At 37.7% G+C, this 21,117-nt stretch overlaps 2 protein-coding genes across 4 annotated transcripts in view; one reads left to right on the top strand and one right to left on the bottom strand.

The window, feature by feature from the left end:
- The window catches only part of SNX25 (sorting nexin 25), a 132,059-nt gene extending 130,977 nt beyond the window's left edge, over window positions 1–1,082 (top strand). Inside the window, exon 19 of the mRNA XM_072763713.1 lies at window positions 482–1,082. Coding sequence (XP_072619814.1) covers window positions 482–562 — 81 coding nt within the window. The 3' untranslated portion in view covers window positions 563–1,082. The remainder of the gene's footprint in view (window positions 1–481) is intronic.
- Window positions 1–21,117, bottom strand: part of LRP2BP (LRP2 binding protein) — a 38,239-nt gene that overhangs the window by 1,075 nt on the left and 16,047 nt on the right. For all 3 annotated transcript variants that reach the window (XM_072763714.1, XM_026018240.2, XM_072763715.1), the window contains exons 5-9: window positions 10,091–10,233; window positions 9,899–10,004; window positions 8,593–8,816; window positions 6,979–7,153; window positions 4,089–4,201 (exon numbers count right to left, since the gene is read on the bottom strand). In XM_072763714.1, the coding sequence (XP_072619815.1) occupies window positions 4,136–4,201; window positions 6,979–7,153; window positions 8,593–8,816; window positions 9,899–10,004; window positions 10,091–10,233 (714 nt within the window). In that variant the 3' untranslated portion in view covers window positions 4,089–4,135. The remainder of the gene's footprint in view (window positions 1–4,088; window positions 4,202–6,978; window positions 7,154–8,592; window positions 8,817–9,898; window positions 10,005–10,090; window positions 10,234–21,117) is intronic.

Raw genomic sequence — 21,117 nt, 5'->3', positions numbered from 1 at the left:
CATTCTGAATCCATTTATTTACTCTGATTCACTTTTATCTGTCTGACTGTTCAGTTGTTCAGTTTGGTAAAAGAAAAAGAAAAAGAGTGCCTCTAGTGTGTATGGCTTTCTCGTGCTCTCAGACCAGGTGTCCTTCCTGCCTTGATGCATATAACAGTTTTGCATGACTGCTTAATTTTCTTATTTCAGGAAAGCAGTCTCTTTCCCAGTCAGCTGGTTATAATTAGCAATACTAAATATTGTCAATGGTGTGATGATGGCAGGGAGACCCTGAAACAAATCAATCTGATACTAAATGGAGTTTATATTAGTTCTAATCATTCGAGAATAACTTACTCACAGAGAATCAACTCAGATCTAAAATTAGACTTTTCTCATAGACATCAGTACTTTGAGTCAAGCCTTAGAGGGAAAAAAAAAAAAAAAAAAACAAACACAAGACACCACTTTTTTCTACTTTTTTTCTTCTCTCTTGGTTCAGGTGCTGATGGAACTGCTGCTAATTGAGTTGTGTCCTGAGCTGAGAAGTCATTTAGATCAACTGAAAACTGGTCAAGTTTGAGACTGCACAAATAAACCACCAGAGAAATGTCTGTGTAACAATAGACATGAAATATTTTCCTCTTTTCCACAGAGGGCTTGATTGAGAACCATATTGATTTGTATGTTAGTTACCTCCCTCTAGTTTCGTGTGAAGTGAGCAGAGTTGGGGTGGGGTAGAGCTTAATGCTGTCATAGGCAACAGAAAAACACATTTCTCTTATTGTTTTTATTTTAATAATAATATAAATAAAGTTCAACACACTGATTGAAATACAAATGTTAATATGTGATAAGAACCTAGGAAATATTTTAAATATTTATGAAGACAGTTTTGTTTTAAAATGAAGAACTATGACTATTGTACAGTTAACTCTCCTCACTGAGGACTCCGAACATTCCTGTATTATTTCATGTGTATTGAAGAACATTGTTGTGCAATGCTTTGTGGAAAGTTATTGTGAAAATTTTATTGTCTTTATTTTTACCAAAGATTTCCCATAGTTTGAAGCATTTGAAGCAATAAAATACAAAAAAATGAATCACTAAGCTCTATGATGTTTAAGGTACTTATATCTCAAAAAATGAGGTTGAAACACTTTGAGCAGTTCGAATATTTATCAAATACCTTTTTTTTTTTTTTTTTTTTTTTTTTGTAGAAAGCACCATGCACATAAGTACTTCTGCAAGGAAATACAAAGTTGGCTGCCTTTCTCCAGACACAGAATGAATATGTGAAAAATAGGATTTTTAGGGTGAATGAGAAGAGCCAAATTTGTGCTTGAAATGATGTGTTAGGGAGAGAGAGATAGGAGCCGAACTTTGAAGAATGGGCAGCAGTGGGGGAGACAGGGAATCCGAGGTGGGAATTTACTTCAGGGACGTGGGGGACATGATTTATCATCAAGTCTTGCGGACTTGTCAGGACGTTAGGTGAAATCCAGGGTAAGGTGTTTTGTTATTAATAGCAGGGCCATGAACAAGTCATTTAATCAGTTTTCACCACTATTATGCAGTGATAATAAAACACTTTTCCTTCTGTAACTGCCCACCTACGTGGGAGCATTGAAAGCAAAATGATTAATAGGCAAAAATTCAGTCTGAATTCCATGAAAGAACAATACTGTTTCTATACTAAAGTGGTATTGATTATGGCATTGCTAGGTCCTACCTGCCAAGTTCTTGATATGAAATGTAAGTTCTGAAAGATAAATGATTAAAAATTAGTGAACCAAATTTTATCTTTGGGATTCTTTTCATCACAGCTCTTTGATCCTTTTTTTCAAACCAAGCTGATATTTGACAGTTCAAAAAAAGATTAAAAAAACCTGAAGTTGGCTGTTTATATGAATAAGAATTATCCTTCACAGGGTTGCAGAAAAGACAGATGCAGAAAAGACACATTCAAATAAGAGAAGCAACGTGAGATCACCAAACCCTGGGAACTCCTCATAACATAGTTACTGGTAATGCCCACCTTATGCATAATTAAGCCATAGCTGTTAAAAGTTTATACTGCAAATGAGCAAAATAACCATTTTGAGTCCTCAGTCTTTCCTTAACATAAATTTTAGCTTTTTTTCATAACAGCTATAAGGAATCTTAGAAGTATTGATTTTAAGGTTAATGATCTGAAAACCTCAATTCACTTGAGTTAAAGACTGCATGGCCACTCACAGGGAGGGGGTCTGCTATGGTCTGCAGCAGTCATAGTGTGCAAGGGCTCCCCCGTGCCAGAAGTACCAGCTGTAGGGTAGCTACAGTAAACTGAAATTTTACATTTTATATCGATTCACTGAAGACATTTAAGGGTAGCATATCACCACATATGACACATGTCAAGTTCCTACATTTGGGATGCCTCAGACCTGTGTTTTAATGTTTCAGTTAAAAAAGTGGCCTTGACTTTGGGATGAAAAACAATAGCTAATCTATTAAGTGTGCGGTTAAAGCAAACAAGCACTGCCTTATTACATTTCTATTTTAGGATTCTTAAAGGCTTAAGGGACTGGATTAAGTGAGGAGAAAAGACTGGTTGGGAATTTAGATCTTCACATGGTTGAAGGAATATTACACATGATGGTATTAAGAGAACAAATACGAAGCAAGTTGACTTATATATTGTAGAAAGAGATTTAAGCGAGGTATTACAAAATATTATCGTGGACTTGATATATTGAAACATATTAGTGGGGGAAGATAGAGAGTCTTGAGTAGAGGTTTTAAAAGCAAAGGATTAGTTTTCAGGGATGGTTTAAGTTTATCTGTCTTCAGAGATTTAAGGGAGAAGTATGTGATCCTTTGAGGGTATCACACAGGCCTGAGTCTATGGAAATTGCTTTCTTTTATATAGAGACAAAACAAAGTTCAAGTAACACGGAAAAACCAGAGTGTAAAACAAGTACAAGTAATTTCCTCCCATACGATACTTCTTTAGTGACTGCGTATTAGTTATACTAATATGAGATCTTGGTTAGATCCACTTTCAGAAAGGATGATTGTGATTTATAAAATAAAGTCACATCAGTCTAGTATGTTTACAGAGAAAGCATCATGAAGGTATCTTTACGACATTGTTTTCAGAGTATGTTTCATAGATGCACACCGCTATACCATCTTCTCCATCTGGATCCCGCGGTTTTTATTATCAACTTTTGTCTTCATAGACTTCATTAATATAAGAAAAGCCTGCTGCTAATTTAAATTTTTAGCATATTTAATTGCAGTTCTTATATTGATAGATGATTTGAGACTCATATTTACTTGCTTTGACATACACTTAAGGTTTTTTTAATTCTAAAAAATTAGTCTAAGCACAAAGAAACATCTTACTTAATTATCAGGAATATAGCCATTATTTTACTCATTTAGATCTTTAAGGGAGATGTGGAGAGGCCAGATTCTAAGCAATTTCTTAAACTTTTTTTGAAGTTTATAATAACCAATTATTTATAAGAATCTTTTTTAAGAATACAAGATATCCCGAAAGACTTAGTGCAGTTGTAACTTTAATTTCTTCGGAAGTATAAATGCTACACAAATTTATTTAACATTATTTGAAAGTTTCTTTAAATTTCTTTTTATTTCTTATTAGTTTTGTGAATCTCAAATTAAAATTTTTAAATGACAACAAATTAAAATTAATAATCTATCCAGAATTCACAAAACTAAGGATCAAAGAAATTTAAGGAATTAAACTTTCAAATGGTGGTTTGTTTTTTTTTAAATGTTTGTTGGCATTTATATTTCTGAAGGAATTACAGCTAAGACTGCACTAAGTCTTTTGGATGCTCTATTTAAAGAAAAGAAAAAGGTATTTGCTTTATGGAATGGTTTTCTGTATTTGATGTGACATAGGCCAGTCTGTAGGCCTAAAAGCTGGATCTTCTTTCGGGCCTCTCTTAGCAATTTGATCCTATAGCTGGGTTTTGAGTTGCAAAATTACAGATTTAAGAATGAAGGTAACATGTCATCAGCTTAAAATACCCAGGGTAATGTAACTTGGACTGCAGAATATAACCAAACACAGCTCCTATGAAAATACACACATTCTAAGGTGTTAGGGTTGATGATCTTTGTTGAAATGCGTCATGGTCTAAATCCTTTGACGAATAAGTAAACAGTGAAGTTCCTCTGCCAGTGCAGGGTTCAGACGACAAGCCTTAAAAATCAAAGATAAAGCATCAGTTATTTAAATATATTTTGAATTGTTGTATCTTATCAAAATTTAAGAAAAGTTTTTGGTTTGTTTTTAATAACTACAGTGAATTTCAGGGGAATTTCTTAGTTGAGATACATTTCTATTTTGATTTCTTGGTAAAGGAGGTTCATATTAGTCTATGCAAAAAAGATGACACAAAGAATAACTATGCTGCTGTGACTTGAAAGAGAAAATTTTATCAGTGCCGGGAATAAAGGAAATTTACACACTGATAGCATTCTGTGTTACAAATTATTAAAAATAAGTAACATGGAAAGCATTAACATTTAGCCTCAAGCTTGCTATTATCTTTTTTTTTTTTTAAAGATTTTATTTATTTATTCATGAGAGAGAGAGAGCGAGAGAGAGAGGCAGAGACACAGGCAGAGGGAGAAGCAGGCTCCATGCAGGGAGCCCAACGTGTGACTCGATTCCGGGTCTCCAGGATCACACCCTGGACTGAAGGCGGCGCTAAACCGCTGAGCCACCGGGGCTGCCCAAACTTGCTACTATCTTATATGAATAGCAGCATCTATGATAATCTTACTTTAAAATAACATTTTATTATGATAAAGTAAAAAGCGAGCAGTAATAATGCATGTAAAATGGCCTAGAACATCAAGAATTTGGAAGAGACATCAGAGGTTAGACACAGATCAGATCCAGATCAGATCCAGACACTTGGTCACTGGATACCTGCTTGGTTGCTAAGTCACGTCTTCTAGGAAAAACTTTTCTTTCCTGAGCAGTTGTATTAGAAGATTTTTCTTTACACTAAGCTAAAATTTCCCTCCATATACTTTAGCTTCAGTGAAGAGGTCCTAGGAGAATATACGAAGCTGGTTTCGTGGAGACCCAGAGAGGCAAAGTAGCTGGCAGTCACCTATCCTGTTGGTGGCAGAGCTGAGAGCAGGCCTGGGTCTCCCGACCTTACGACCCTACACACAGTCTCTACACCCCCAGGACCTTACCTTTTTCACACTTAACACCTGCCTTTGGCTATGGTTCTGCTCCCTTCCCAGCTGTTCCTTTTCTGTAGGACAGCCTTTCAGTCTGGTGAAGACCACTGTCCACCCTCTCCTGTCCTTTTTTTCCCTGAATATAATACTCAGTTTCTCTTATCACAGCTCATATGACAGGATTCCAGACCCTTCCCTGGCCTGCTACTCTTGAATTTTCTCCATTTTTAAAAGCATCTTCTGTAAAATACAGTAGTCAAAATTGAGTAATGGGGATCTTATCTTCCACCATGTGGAAAATAGTTTTAAGACTGCAGTCTGTTTGCTCTACTGTTGTATTTGGAATGAATATATACACATTTCAGGATATATTTGGCCCAGATTTTTCTCTGCTTGCATTTATTTAGAAAGGACATGATGGATGGCACAGAACCTGAAACTGACTTGGTTTGGAAATTGGTATAATTCAGAGAGCTTTTCGACTTTTTTTAAAAGTTAAAGACAGGGATCCCTGGGTGGCGCAGCGGTTTGGCGCCTGCCTTTGGCCTGGGGCGCGATCCTGGAGACCCGGGATCAAATCCCACGTCGGGCTCCCGGTGCATGGAGCCTGTCTCTGCCTCTCTCTCTCTCTCTCTGTGACTATCATGAATAAATAAATAAAATCTTAAAAAAAAAAATTAAATAAATAAATAAATAAATAAATAAAAGTTAAAGACAACTATTTTTCTTACTAACAGGATGGTGTAGTGGTAAATATCTCAAACATCAGTTGTTTTTGTGTACTGTGTTCCTATATTTATGTGTTGATGTGGACTTAATGCTCTGGAAATTCTAATCTCAAACAAAATAACTTAGGGTTTCCAAAGTTTCCTGCACTTTGGAGCTCCCCTGAAAAGCTCGTGATTCATTTGTTCTGAAATAAGGTCTGGGCTTTGGAATTTTTAAAAGATCCCCAGGTGATTTTAAGATAGAGAAAAGCTTGGGAACCACTGCTGTACTATAGTCAGATTCAGGCCAAGGATTTAGGAAATGGTTCCTTGTCTTGTTCCCTGCTCCAGCTAAACAACTTGTGCACCCCACGAATTGCTTTATAAATTTTAAGAAGATAATAATTCTAGTTTGGACTTCATGGATGTCATGGACCTAACTAAGGCATATACAGTTTTATCACATTCGTTTTTTAAAAACCGTACTTGCACTTGCACTTATTCATAATGACTCCTCCTGTCCCCAACCCCCTTCTCACTTTTTTAGTTGCTTGATTTTAGACATGAAATCCATTTGGGGTCTAAAGCACATGAATTAAAACATGAAAAGATTTATTTCCACTGATTAACTCAAACTCATGCATACTCCTCTGAAGTGTGGCAGATGTCATACATGACATTTTAAAACACTAGATTTCAAAAAAATAAAAATAAAAATACAACACTAGATTTCATTAAGGTACTAGAATGAGAATAGATTCACACTTCCGGGTGGAAGAAGGCATCAGCATTCTGGCCTTAAGGTCTTGGTGCTGGGCCTGAGGCTGCAGAGTAGCAGGGTGCTGAGACAATAATTTGCATTAAAATGGGACTTTTTATCATCTGAGTTTGTAAGAATCTGGCCAAATTGTCTGCAGATAATCCCTGTGTCTGACAACCCCTCCCACACTGGTGATCTGCACAACAGTTCAGTAGGAAAAAGATGCTAACCCATAAAGATGTTCAAGGCTTAACTAAAAGCTCAGAAATTTTCTATTTGGGTCGATTTATACATGTTCTTAGGCTTACTTACTTTAGAATAGTAGAGTTTAGCTGTTGCTTCATCCTTTGTGACACCCAAGCCAAGCTGAAGGCAGCGGGCATGGTAGAAGGATGCCTTGGCCATGCCCCTGATGATGAATTCCGGGAGACAGTCTGTGACCTGGGCTATCATGGGGATGTCATGAACCTCATCGTAGTCAGCAATCCTGTTGTGATGGTTAATTGTGAAGTTAAAAAGGACATGTTCAGAAATTGTCCTTGTACCCCAGTGATATCCTTTATTTCTCCCCGTTTGAGAACTGAGTTGTTTATTATGTGGTGAAGGGTAAATATAAAGTTAAAAACCAGGGGAAGAGGAACCACCAGAGTGGTTATATCACAGCCTCTCTGATACTACTTATTGGGCTTAACAACCACTGAAAAAGATGTATTTCTTTTTTTTTTTTTAACATTAATATTTTAAACTTAATATCACTTTGCATATTTAAACAATGGGGGGAAGGCATTTTCTATTTCTTTGGGTCATTTATTCAAACATTGGCCTTAAATTTGGACTTTGGTCACATAGGATCAGAAAACATACTGTAACTTACCCATCTATCTTTGTTAAAAATGGGTAAGAAAAAGAAGTCCTCCTTTTTCACCCTGACACAAGTATGGAGAGTTGTGTGAAAATGAAATCTACTCAACCCCGTGTCACCCATGATATTATGGGGAATAGGAATGTGGACGATGATGGAAAGTCTGAAAGATTTTAAGAACGATTTAAAGTCTTGGTGTTAACTTGAAGATTTGGGACTTTGGGGATCATACTTTTAAGTAGCCCACTGCCTAGAAGCCATGATACTGGGGGATAGAGGGTAAAACCAGCTCTTTCATCCTGTGTTGCAGATGGCTGCCTCACCCTGGGCTAGGGAAGAGGGGGACCTGGCAGCTCTGTGAGGCATTATTGGGAGGGAAACATCAGCAGGGCCTTATAGTGTCTCTAGAGGACATCAGGTTTGCTTTTCTTGGTACATTGCTTTTTTAAGTTATGAGCAAATAAATGTAGGAAAGTACATGGGCTCAGAGAAATCTCCATGTTATTTTATGAAATGTTAATGTTGACATCTTTTTTGTTGTTGTTTTTTTTGTTGACGTCTTTTAACCATTATTCTCATTTTACAATCTTTATCAAGCTATCTTGCAATTGTGCAGTGATAGAACTTGTGTCTAAAGAGTCTAGGAAGAAATTAAAACATTTAACAAGCATTTCTGTTATGCTAAACTATGTTAAGTACTTTATATACACCATTTTTATAATTCTGTAGAAGCATTTTCTTCTTTATAAAAAAGGAAATTGATGTCCCAAAAAAGTTAAACTAGATTAAGATTGCTCAGCTGGTATATAGAGCAAATAGCACTGAAATCCTGAAGACCAATGGCATAGAATTATACTATTCAATATGGCAGCTACTAAATACAGATGGCTATTTAAATTAATTAAAATCCAATGAAATGTAACAGTTCGGCCCTCAGAGGCACTAGCCCCATTTCAAGTGCTCAGTAGCCATCTTTTCTAATATTGCGGCAAGTTCTATGAACAGACCTGGGTGCAGAACATCTAGTAGGAGGTGTTGTAAATGCTTCCATGGAGCTTATTTACCTTTTGGAAAATGTAACACACTTAGTAAAAAATTTCATCTTATAGTAGTATTCCACAAGATTCCCTTGAGCATAGACATTTCCACGTTCTGCTGCTTCCCTTAAGCACTCCAGGGCAGCTTCAGTATCCTGGCGGATGCCTTGTCCATAAAAATACATTAGTCCAAGTGCACCCTGGGACTCCAGATTTCCATTGCCACATGCCTCTGAGTGCCAATAAAATGCCTAAGAAAGAACACAATTTCAACTTATTCACCAGGGGAAATTGTAAGGGAATACTGGAAAGAAAGATCTGTAATTAAAAGATGGCACTATTAATTAATGTCTAGGACACTGTTCTAGCACCTTGAGTGTGTCTCAGGTTAGCACTAGTTTCACATACCTAGGAGAGAATGCTAAGGTGAGCCCATCTGTTTTCTACCCACAGTGTAGGTTAGGTCACAGTCTAGACAGTGCAGCTGTCTTAGGATTCAAGAGTTTCACATTTCTCTGGAGGATCAGGAAGGTAGGAAGTAGGAACTAAGTGCCTGCTAGGCTTTGAGACACACCTGCAATGAGGCACAGCAGAGAGAGCAGAGCTGAGGCTGAGGGACAGAGCTCCAGGTGGATCTCAAGAGATGGTGCCCACTGAGATCAGAGGCAACCAAGATAAAAGCTGCAGGTGGTCGTGAGTACATTTGCCCAATATGCAGTACAATGAATATGAATTAGTTCAAAAAATTATTTCCAAGTGGCTGTTCAGTTATCCGAAGAGGGTCTTGGTTGCTATGTGTTTCTTATACGTTTGTCCTTAATGCCTTTTACAGTAGGACTTGGCTCTACATTTCCTTCTCCCCATAGGATTTCTTAGAAAATATTTGTCATTAATGAATAAAGAGATTGTATTTCTGTAAAAACCTTACATGGATTTAATTTTAGCTAGGGGTTTTTGGTGTATTTTACTTCTTAGCATCATTACTTTCTCAGAACAAATTAATTTTAATTTATTCACATGTGAAGGATTTGGGCTATATTTCAGGACTCTCTTAGCTTTCATGGTATTTTGTTTTTATTATTTTGTTTGTGTGACTTTTTATAGCATACGAAATGCTCTCACATCTGTGGACTCCTTTTGTAGAAGGGAGGATGAATAAAGGGTGAAATGAGCTTTGAGATGCTAAAATGTAAACTTTCTTTACATTTTAAAGAACTATAAGAAATCTTTAAACTGAACATTCAGTCTTCACCACCCACCGTTCAAAAAAGAAATAGTGAAATAAATACTAATCTGTATGTGCTAACATTAAAAACAAATAGATCAGTGTTACCTTTTCTAAATCTTTAGGCTCTTTTGTTGAATAATACAATCCTAGGATACTTTGAGCCTTCACACTAGCTTTTGGATTTCCATTGTCTGCAGCAAAAAGCCACAGTCTAAAAGAGAAAGGCAAGGCAAGTTATTCTTTGTGTCAGCATTTGATTTAAAAAAAAAAAAAAACTTGTTCTCAGCTAAAAACTACCTTTCAGCTTCCTCATCTGATCGTTTGACGCCTTTCCCTTCATAATAAGCTCTTCCAAGGTTGTAGGCAGCTGCAAATTGTAAGTGTCTTGCTTTGGGACATGGAGAATCAACAATTTTCTTCATATATTCCACTCCTTTTTCCTTCCACAAAGGAAAAGAACAACAACAACAAAAACCCTAGTTTTTAGTTTTACCCAGACTAAATTCTTTCTCCCAATAATATTGTAGTCTTCACCCTCTGACATGATGTTTGATGTCATGACTCTGTGCCCAGACAGGATGGTTGTGCTTTAGTCTGCAGAGCTGGAAATGATGGAGGGACAGAGGGAGAGAGGAGAGAGAGGACGGGAGGATACATCTCCCAAGTAGACATTTCCAGAGCTCCAGGATATAAGGCATTGCCCTCATTTTATAGCTTCCAGACTTGCTATGTGTTTCAATATGGTTTTTTTTCTCTCCTCCCTCCCACTTTAGATCCTTTATTCTGCATGGGTACAGCTTTTAGAACTTATCAAAATACAAGAATAGCTGTAACCTCTTCCACATTTATAATTAGAGTACACTTGTGAGCCCCAAACACTGTCTTTTCCCTTCAAGCACAGTAAGAGTGCTCAGTGATAATTTACATCCGATATGCTAATCTTCATATGACATCTGCATAGTCACAAGGAGCTCAAAGAAGACACTGCCCCCTCCAAAAAAATCTGTCGACACAAACTTTCAACCATCACTCCAAATAAGAGAACACACGTTTTCTATGCACTACATTCTAGCTTTTATCCTTCACTGCTCTCTCCAAGTTCTGTTGCTGGCTGAATACCTCAGTAATAGCAGATAAAGGTATTTGCCTTCTAGTGAGTCCCAATTCATAAGGATTTATTTTTGTGAATGTGTGACATGGGTTTCTGCCTTTTTCTTCCCAAACCTAATAGTAAGAGGGAGTTTACTGGTAGTCAAGTGATGTGATTGTATAAATCCTTCCACAGATAGCTAAATCTGGAGCAATTTTTTTTGTTTGTTTGTTTTTGTTTGTTTTTTAAGTAGGTTACAAAAAACTCCCCAACTTTCTAGAGATGCTGGAAAACTTATCAGAGCCCAACAAGATGGAGGAGAGATTACTCTTAAAAACTGCAAATGAAAGGGATCCATGAAGTTCAGTGAACACCGGTCTGGATAAACACAAAGTAGCTTTCCTAGGCATACATCATAATCAAACTGCTGAAAGCCAAAGAAATCTTCAAAGCAGCCAGAGAAAAATGACACATTAAATGCAGGAGAACAACCATATGATTAGTACTTCAGAAGAATGAAGTCATACTGTGCATCTTTTCTGACTACAACAGTATGAAACTAGAAAGAACAAAAGAAAAGGGGGGGGAACCACATGGAGGCTAAACAACATGATAATGAACAACCATGAGTGAACAAAGCAAAGAGAAATCAACAAAATACATGGAGACAAATGAAAATGGAAACACAACATTCCCAAATATTGGGAGATAGCAAAGGCAGTTCTAAGAGGGACATATATAACAATAAGGCCTACCTCAGGAAACAATAAAAAGCTCAAACAATCTAACCTTACATCTAAAGGAAACAGAAAAGGAAGAACAAAGTCCAAGGTATGTAGAAGGAAGAAATAATAGATATCAGAGCAGAAATAAATGAGGACTGGAAAAAAAAATGAAACCAAGAACTAGTTCTTTGAAAAGATAAACATATGCTCACAAATTGGACAACCTTAAAGAAATGGATAAATTTTTAGAAGCATACAATCTTCTGAAACTGAATCAAGAAGAAATTAAAAAATGATCAGATTGATGACTAGTAACGAAACAGAATCAATAATAAAAAAACTAACAAAAAAGTCCAGGAACAGATGTCTTCATAGGTAGATTCTACCAAACATTTAAAGAAAAGTTAAAACCTATTTTCCTCAAACTATTCCAAAAAATAGAAGAAGGAAGGTTTCCATATACATTTAATGAAGCCAGCATTAACCTGATGTCAAAACCAAAGACACCACAAAAACAGAAAACTGCAGGCTAATATTCATGATGAACATAGATGCAAAATCCTCAACAAAATATTAGCAAAACAAATCCACCAATACATTAAAAGGATCATTCACCATAATCAAGTGGGACTTATTCCAGGGATGCAAGGATGGTTCAGTATTCACAATCAATCAGCGAGATACACGACATCAGCAAAACAAAGGATACAAACCATATGATCATCTCAATAGATGCAGAAAAAAAAAATCTGATAAAATTCAACATCCATTCATGATAAAAACTCTCAACAAAATATGTTTAGAGAAAGCATACCTCAACACAATAAAGGCCATATATGAAAAACCTACAACTAATATCTTACTGGTAAAAAATCGAGAACTTTTCCCCTAAAATCAGGAACAAGACAAAGATGTCCACTCTTACTACTTTTATTCAACATAATCCTGGAAGTCCTAGCCACAGCAATCAGACAAGAAAAAGAAGTATTCATTCTGATAAATAGGTTAAATGGTGACTGTTTACAGATGACATAATACTTAATGTAGAAAATCCTAAAGACTCCACAAAAAACTACTGGAAGTAGTAAACGAAGTCAGTAAAGTTGAAGGATACAAAATTAATACTCAGAAATCAGTAGTATGTCTACACATTAACAAAAAAGTAGTAGAAAGAAATTAAGAGATTCCATTTACATGGAGCACTGTGTGGTTAAGTGTCTGCTTTCAGCTCAGGTCATGATCTCAAGGTCCTGGGGATAGAGTCCTGTGTCAGGCTCCCTGTTTAGCGGGAAGTTTGCTTTTCTCTCTCCCTCTGCCCCTCTCCCATTCATTCTCTGTTTCTCTCTCTAATAAAATCCTTAAAACAACAACAACAAACCTCCATTTACAGTTGCACCAAACAGAATAAAATACCTAGGAATAAACTTAACCAAAGAGTTGAAAGACCCATACTATGAAAACTATAAAACACTGATGAAGGAAATTGAAGATGACACAAACAAATGGAAAGATATTCCATACTCCTGGATTGGAAGAATTACATTGTTAAAATGTCTATATTACCCAAAGTAATGTACAGATTCAGTATAACCCCTATCAAAATACCAACAGCATTTTTCACAACAGGAGAACAAATATTACTGAAATTAGCTTGGAACCACAAAAGACTCTGAGTAGGCAAAGTAATCTTGGTAAAGAACAGCAAGAGGTATCACAATTCTAGATTTCAAGGTATACTATAAAGCTGTAGTAATAAAAACAGTATAGTACTGGCACAAAAGCAATAGATTACTGGAACAGAAGAGAAAGCCCAGAAGTAAACCCAAAATTATATATAATCATGATATATGTATGACCCAGGAGGCAAAAATATACAATGAGAGGAAGACAGTCTTTTCCAGCATAAATGGTGCTGGAAAAACTGGGCAGCTACATGTAAAAGAATGAAACTGGACCACTTTCTAATACCATACACAAAAATAAACTCAAAAGGGACTAAAGACTTAAATGTGAGACCTGAAACCATAAAATTCCTAAAAAACAGGTAGTGTTTCTCTGACATTGGCCATAGCAACATTTTTCTAGATGTGTCTCCTAAGGCAAGAGAAGCAAAAGCCAAAATAAACTATTGATACTATGTCAAAAGTTTTTTGCAGCACAGTGAAGAAAACCACCACCAAAAGAAAAAGGCCAAAAACTGAGTGGGAGAAGATATTTGCAAATGATATATTTGATAAGCAGTTAATATCCAAAATATATAAATAACTTACCCAACTCCCTCTCACACACAAATAATCCAATTTAAAAATGGGCAGGAGACCTGAATATCCATTTTACCAAAGAACACCTACAGATGGCCAACAGACACATGGAAAGATATTCAACATCCCTTATCATCAGGGAAATGCAAATCAAAACCAATGAGATATCACTTCATACCTGTCAGAATGGCTAAAATAAAAAAGACAAGAAATAACAAGTGTTGGGTGAGATATAGAGAAAATGGAACCCTTGTGCACTGTTGGTGGGAATGCAAACTGGTACAACCACTGCGAAAAACAGTATGGAAGTTCCTCAAAAAATTAAGAAATGAACTACCACATATGATCCAGTAATTCCACTACTGGGTATTTACTCAAAGATAATGAAAATTGATAGATGAATGGATAAGGACGATGTGGTGTATATGTATGCACATGTACCTTAAATTAATATAGCATTATATCTCAATAAAACCGGCTTGGTGGGGGAGGGGGGACAATAGAAGAAGTAGTGACTGGCTTCTCATGGGAATTAATGAAGGCCAGAAGATTTGGGAATAGCATTTTTAAAATGTGGAAAAGAAAAACTCAACCAGCAAAACAATTCATCAAAAATGAAGGCAGATTAAAGACATTTTTAAATGATCAAAATCAGAAAGAATTCATCATCTGCAAATTGTACTGTAAGAAATACCCTTCAAAGGAAATTCTTCAGGTTGAAAGGAAATGAATATGGTGCCAGGTGGCTACTCAAGTTGATAGGAAGGAATGAAGAGTTCCAGAAATGGTAAGTATATAACAAATATAAAAGGATATACATATATATACATGTGTGCATAATTGTTTTCCTCTTAGTTTCTTCAAAAGATATGACTAAAGCAAAAATTACAGCAGTCTTCTATTTGGGGATTTATAATGTAAATTTAAGAAGTATAGTATGACAGCACTAAAGATTGGGGATGGGCAGGTAAATGAAAGCATACTATTCAAGGTTCCTAGATTTCACCTGAAGTAATTCATAAACTCCATGTAAATCATGCTAAGTTAAAAGTGCATATTGTTATTTCTAGGGCAACTATTTAAAAAGGTATATATAACTAGAAAATAAAAGGTAATCAAATTGTTCTACCACCATTTCTCACAGACTTAAAATAGCAATTTTATGATATGCTAAATACCCACATATCTATGTACATCTGTTTCTGGACTCTTGTTCTTTTGATCTTTGCCTTATTCCTGAACAAAAACCACATTGCTTTAAGTACTACAAATGTATATTTGGCTCCTTGCTCTTTCATATGAATTTTTATTTTTATGGTTTTTTTTTAATTTAAAAAAATATTTTGTTTATTTATTTGACAGAGATAGAGAACACAAGCAGGGGGAGTAGCAGGCTGAGGGAGAGGGAGAAGCAGGCTGCCCTCAGACCAGGGAGCTCAACACAAGATACCTGGATCCTGGGATCATGACCTGAGCCGAAGTCAGCTGCTTAACCAACTGAGCCACCCAGGTGCCTTCATGTGGATTTTTAATCAGTTGGCCACATGCCATAAAATATCTTACAGGAAATTTGATTCTGATTGCATGTAATTTATGAATTTATGAAGTTAAATCTGGGGAGTGGTTAGAGGTAAGATGTAGAAAAATAGTGTCTCTGGAAAACAGAAGCCCCGTTGCCTGATGAGCCATAGACCATGAATTTCATAAGGTCAAATCTCCTGCTGTCTGGCACTAAATTACACTCAAATGTTTATTGCCTTATCCTAAAGAAAGTGTTTAAAAACCCTTTTTAGGAGTCTATGAGATAGGGAAAGAAAAGTTAAAACAGGTTAACTTGTCCTCACCACAATTTTGTCTCAGTCAAAATTTAGTGGCTTTACTCATTTTTTTCTCCAAGCACTATTTCCAGTTTCCATTTGTAGCTTCCCCAGATGTTGGGGCTCACGTGTGATTGTTATCTCTGTGGGGTAATAATGACCTTTGAATGCTCCCTGAAGAATACAGTTCAAGTCTACCACACAAAGCATCATGGTTCAACCAGACTCTAAATGAAATTAGTATCAAGAACTTAGCAAAAGTTCTTTTTTCTAAAAGAAAGTGATAAAACTTAAGAGTTGGATCTTTGCCCCTGTATTGTAGGTTATGAGTATGATCAAGCTAACACTGTAATTCTAGGTAAGGGGGTGGCCTGCATAGGCGATCTTTTTCATGCTCCTCCGGCCTCCGTCTGTAATTACATTCAAGCCATTCTATTATGGGGTTGCCATATGCCAGCCCTTGAATCTGCCAATCTTCTTCGTGTTTTAAATTCCCATACTTTCAGTTTATTCTGTATCTGTGACCATACTCATTTCTTTGTTCCTCTTTCCCTCTTTGGTACTCATTTATCTGGCAAATAAACCATTTCTCTGCCTACCTGGCTGCATTCAAGAACACAGCCGTGGTGGCAGGTCCTTCTTTAAATCTGTGATCACAGATTTCAGAGTGAGCGCTCAGCCCTGGCAAACACCACCACCAATTTGTCTCATCAATTCTCCCTCCCACTTGCCTGGTAGAGAAGATACTATTTCAGACATTATCCTTCCTCTTCACGCTTCCACTGCTCGCTGTCCTGGCCCTCATTCTCAGCTCACGGCTTCACCTTTTAAAAATTTTTATTTATGTTTTTATATATATAAAAAAAGAAGTGGTTCATGACTTGTGTGTCATCCTTGTACACAAGAACTATGCTAATTTTCTGTCATTCCAGTTTTAGTATACGTACTGCTGATGTAAGCACATGGCTTCACTTTTATTTCACTGAGAAAAAGAGAAAATCAAAAGAAACAAATCTGTGAATTTACTCGATTCAGCATTTTTTCCCTCTGGAATAGATCTTGTGCATCGACTTACAAATATACTGTGGTATCTCGGATCTGGGGTGGAACCCCCCTCAAGTCTATGATCCCCTCATTGCACATGTATTTGTTCTGCGTTGTGACAAAACTCAGTGCTTAAGTCCACGTCCTCATGTCCATACCATTCCTCAGTCCACCCTGACGTTGGTCCCTTAGCACTCCACCACTGAGAAGGCTTGTCAGAGTCTCCAGTGAGATTCATCTAATGTGCCTAATAGTAAGTGCTCAGTTTTCATGATACTCACTTCAGCAGAATCTGAGACGGTTGATCACTCTCTCTTGAACCAGTTTTATCATCTGACTTCCCCTTTACCACACACTCCTGATCTCCCTCCCTTCTCCCTGGCGGCTCCTCTCTATTCTCCTTTGCTGGCTGTCCTTTCCCTTCTGACCATCTCTGTCTTCACCTTTTCCTCTTCTCTGCATCCACTCATTCAGCAACCATATCCAGTCTGGTGCCCTAACTGCCCCTGCTCAGATAGCCCCCTGCTGAGTTGACCAGTCCTAACTGCATCACTGATCTCCAGACTATTTGACATCTCTGTACAGGCGACTTCAGAGGTAATGTGGAAACAAACATTTAGGTTTTCTTGTTACTTCCAAACCTGCTCCTCCCTTAGTTATCCCTTTGTTGTTAAATGCCAACATCTTTCTTGATTCCTTCCCTTATTTATTATTATGTATTATTCCTACCGCTCTCCTAGTCCACCAGAAGACCTGTATCCTCTTAAAAGTATATCCTGGGATGCCTGGGTGGCTCAGTGGTTGAGTGTCTGCTTTCAGCTCAGGGCATGATCCCGGGGTCCTGGGATTGAGTCTCACATCAGGCTCCCCACAGGGAGCCTGCTTCTCTCTCTGCCCGTATCTCTCATTAATAAATAAATAAAATCTTAAAAAAAGAAAAACATATCCTAAATTTGTCCCCTTTTCTCTATTTCCATGATGGTACTTTAGTTTAAGTGGTTTATCTGAACTGCAGTGGCTTCCCAACTAGCTTACTGCTTCTACTCCTGCCTCCATTCTATCCATTCTCCACACAACAGACAAAATGATTTTTTTAAAAATAGAAATCCTATGAATTTGACTCCCTTTCAGTGTTTTCACACTACATTGATAACATAAGCCAAACTCTCGGCCCTAGTTTACCAAGTCCCCTGTGGTTTGACCCTGTCTCACTGGTGTGACAACATTCCAGTTGTGCCTGCCTTCTTTTTCAGACCTTAACATATTTCCTTTGTCTGGAATGTGATTCCCCAGATCTGTATACAAGAGGGGTTTCTCCCTCTTGTTGCTTGGTTCTTAGTTCAAATATCAGATAAAATGATGATGGAACAATACACGGAGGAAAAGTAGAAACCCAAAATCAAGATATTCAACTTAATGTTAGAGAATGACCAATGACTAGGAAATGGACAGAACTGGGAAAGTTGTTAAGTTGGTATGGATTTCGAAGTTGGTTCTTTGTGCATGGGGCGGAGGAGAGATAATAGCTGGAAAATGAAGTGGGAGATGAAAATGATGCCAGTTTCGCCTTTGCGCGCTGTGGTACATAGCGATGTGGCAGGAGAGCCCTCGACCTACAGAGGGGTGGACGTGGGACAGCTAACTTTCTGATAAGGTAAGGAGGTGAATGAAATAGTCTGAGAAAAGGCTGAGGATTTGCCAGCTGGAATGTTTAGGAGGGAGAGCAGCTGTGAGAACAGGGGAGGAAGCAGAATGCAATACGGAGTCAAGAATGTGTAAGAAAATAAATGACCAGAAAGATATACAATGCGTGTGGTGGCCACAGATGATACAGCTGTGAGGCCTGGTGGGACCAAGTGAAGTCAGGGTTCTGAATGGAATTCTGATATCAAGTTCAGGAACAGTCACAGTGGGTTAGCCTCATGATACCTGGTAGGGACCCCTGTGGGCAGCAATCTGATAGATTCAGGAAACTTGGGACTAGTGTGAGGATTTACAATGGGAATTATTTACCAAGAATTTGAATTTGAATTTGAATTAACCAAGTAAATGTTACTTTATGTCGTCTCTTGGTGGCCAGCTGGCTGGCTGTCCATGGGAACACTCCAAATCATGCCCTTCTATTTACATCCAGCATTGAAGTTTTTGAAAGATGGACAGGATGTCATCAGATTTGGATTTTGGAAAGATAACTTCGGTGGCAGTTTGAATAATGAATTTGGGACAAGGGCAAGAAGTTGGGGATCTGTTTCTGAAATAACCCAGGTAAGGGGTACTGTGAGGCTGAACTGGAAAAGAAGGAGTGGGCATAAAGGACTGGGGACAGATCTGAAAGATATTCAAGAGACGGTAGGAGTAGGTGCAATGGAAAAAAGACTTCCTAGTTTGGGCTTTGGCTACTCCTAAGTTATAAGGAAACACACTTCCTAGTACTGTTTGTTTGTTTTCCTAGTACTGTTTTTTAAAAGTTTTCATTATGAGAAGTTCTGGGGTTTATGAAATGCTTTTTCAATACAGGGTGTCTTTTATTCAAGCTACTAAAGTGGTATATTCATAGATTTCCTTATATTGAATTGTTAAATATCTGGGCTAAATTTTGCTTGGTTATGATACCTCATTCTTCTAATGTATTATTGATTTTGTTTGTAACCATGGCAAATATTTTATCACCTTAACAGCTGCCACCATAATTTTTCTTCGATAGGATCTTTCTCTAGGAAAGTTCTCTGGAAAGGCCAAAGAGATTAGGTGGCAACTGCCTCAAAGAGTATGGTTAAATGGATGCAGAATTGGCATTGAGATTACTGTGCTGGCCCAAGTTTCTATATAGAGAACTTTTAAGTGCCTGGCTGCCTATGTCTATAGAGCATGGGTCATGGGTAGTTGTGCCAAGACTAGTTGGGTTAGTAAACATGTGAAGGGCTGGCTGAGGAAGTCAGGTCCAGGTTCCTGAATCAGGTGTCCTACCATTGCTCCCGCCATCCATCTGCCATTCCTTACCTTACATGCTGTGCTTCCTTCTGAGAGTCAGTACATGGCAGCTGCTCTGTGAAGACTCCCCTGGCCTTGGCTCTGTGCCTAATACTGCATCTGTCCCAGCCCCGGACCCACAACTGCACTCACAGTCATTCTCAAGACTATGCCTTCCTTTTCATGCTCATCTTTGCTTCTCCAGCATCTCAGACTGTTCTGCCTCGTAAATGTTTGTGAAATGAAAGAGTGAGTGAATAAGACAATGAATCAAAATAAACCAGAGCTGGATAAGTCACAAGAGTAGCACACACCTCGGGGACTGTAGAGGAGGTGCTCACACTGCATAAACACCGCTTTTGTGCCCTTTAAGGCAATTCCAAGGATGACGATGACCTCTGTGAGTGGTACCAGGGCACAAAGAAACTCTACTGCCTTAAACAGAATTTGTGTGTGTTTCAAGCAACAGATTTATAAGTTAAGTAGATGTGGACTCAGAGAGACCAGGAGATGCTTACTAAACTATCTAGGGAGAGACAGGCAGTTTGCTGTATAGACCTCAGCATGAGGTTTTGGGGTGAAGACAATAATTTGGAAGTCTTTTAAAAGTACAGGTAATGAGGGGGGCCTGGGTGGTTCAGTCAGTTAAGTGTCTGTCTTCAGCTCAGGTCATGATCTCACGGTCCTGGGATGGAGCCCCATGTTGGACTCTGCTCAGCAGGGAGCCTGCTTCTCCCTCTGCCCCTCCCCTCACTTGTATGTGTACACACTCTCTCTTAAGTAAAGTCTTTTTTAAAAAAGGTATAAGTAGTGTTAGCCATGGGACTGGTTGAGCTTAGAACAAGAGAGAAAGTAAAGGACAGCGGGGACTCAGGTTCTGACATGCTTCAACACTTAGAAGCAGCTAGCAAAGGGCAGGGAGTGGCTGTGAAGAGGTGAACAGGGAAAATTGTATCACAAACACATAGAAGATGGTGCAAAGAGGTATACAAAGCATGGGAGAGAATCTTAGAGGAACATGTTTCAAGAAGGATGTGGTCAATTGTGTTCATTCAATTCATAGGAGGGGCAATGGAGTCATGGATCCCACATGTTACCATGCTTTTAACAGGTTAAACTATAAATAGGTTAAAATAAAACATTTAATGGAAATATTAATTTTTTTAACCATTTACTTATTTCACATGCTATGATTATAAAAAAGTAAAAGTGAAGAATTTCAGGAATTAAAGAACAGTCCTCATTGTTGACTCTATACAACATAAAGTCTGGAAAGAAAACACTGGATACCTTCTACCTGTGTCTTACGTTATTTTACATGTGGTTCAATCTCATTAACAGCTATGTGAGGTTAATGGGTTTTATTTTGTATGCTGCCTCCAGTGGATTGAATTGGTAATGTAACCTTGAAGCTTTG

The sequence above is a fragment of the Vulpes vulpes genome, chromosome 7 (assembly GCF_048418805.1).
Source record: "Vulpes vulpes isolate BD-2025 chromosome 7, VulVul3, whole genome shotgun sequence".
Classification (NCBI taxonomy): domain Eukaryota; kingdom Metazoa; phylum Chordata; class Mammalia; order Carnivora; family Canidae; genus Vulpes; species Vulpes vulpes.
The sequence above is the reverse complement of the archived record's forward strand: the minus strand, read 5'-3'. Positions and strand labels throughout refer to the sequence as shown.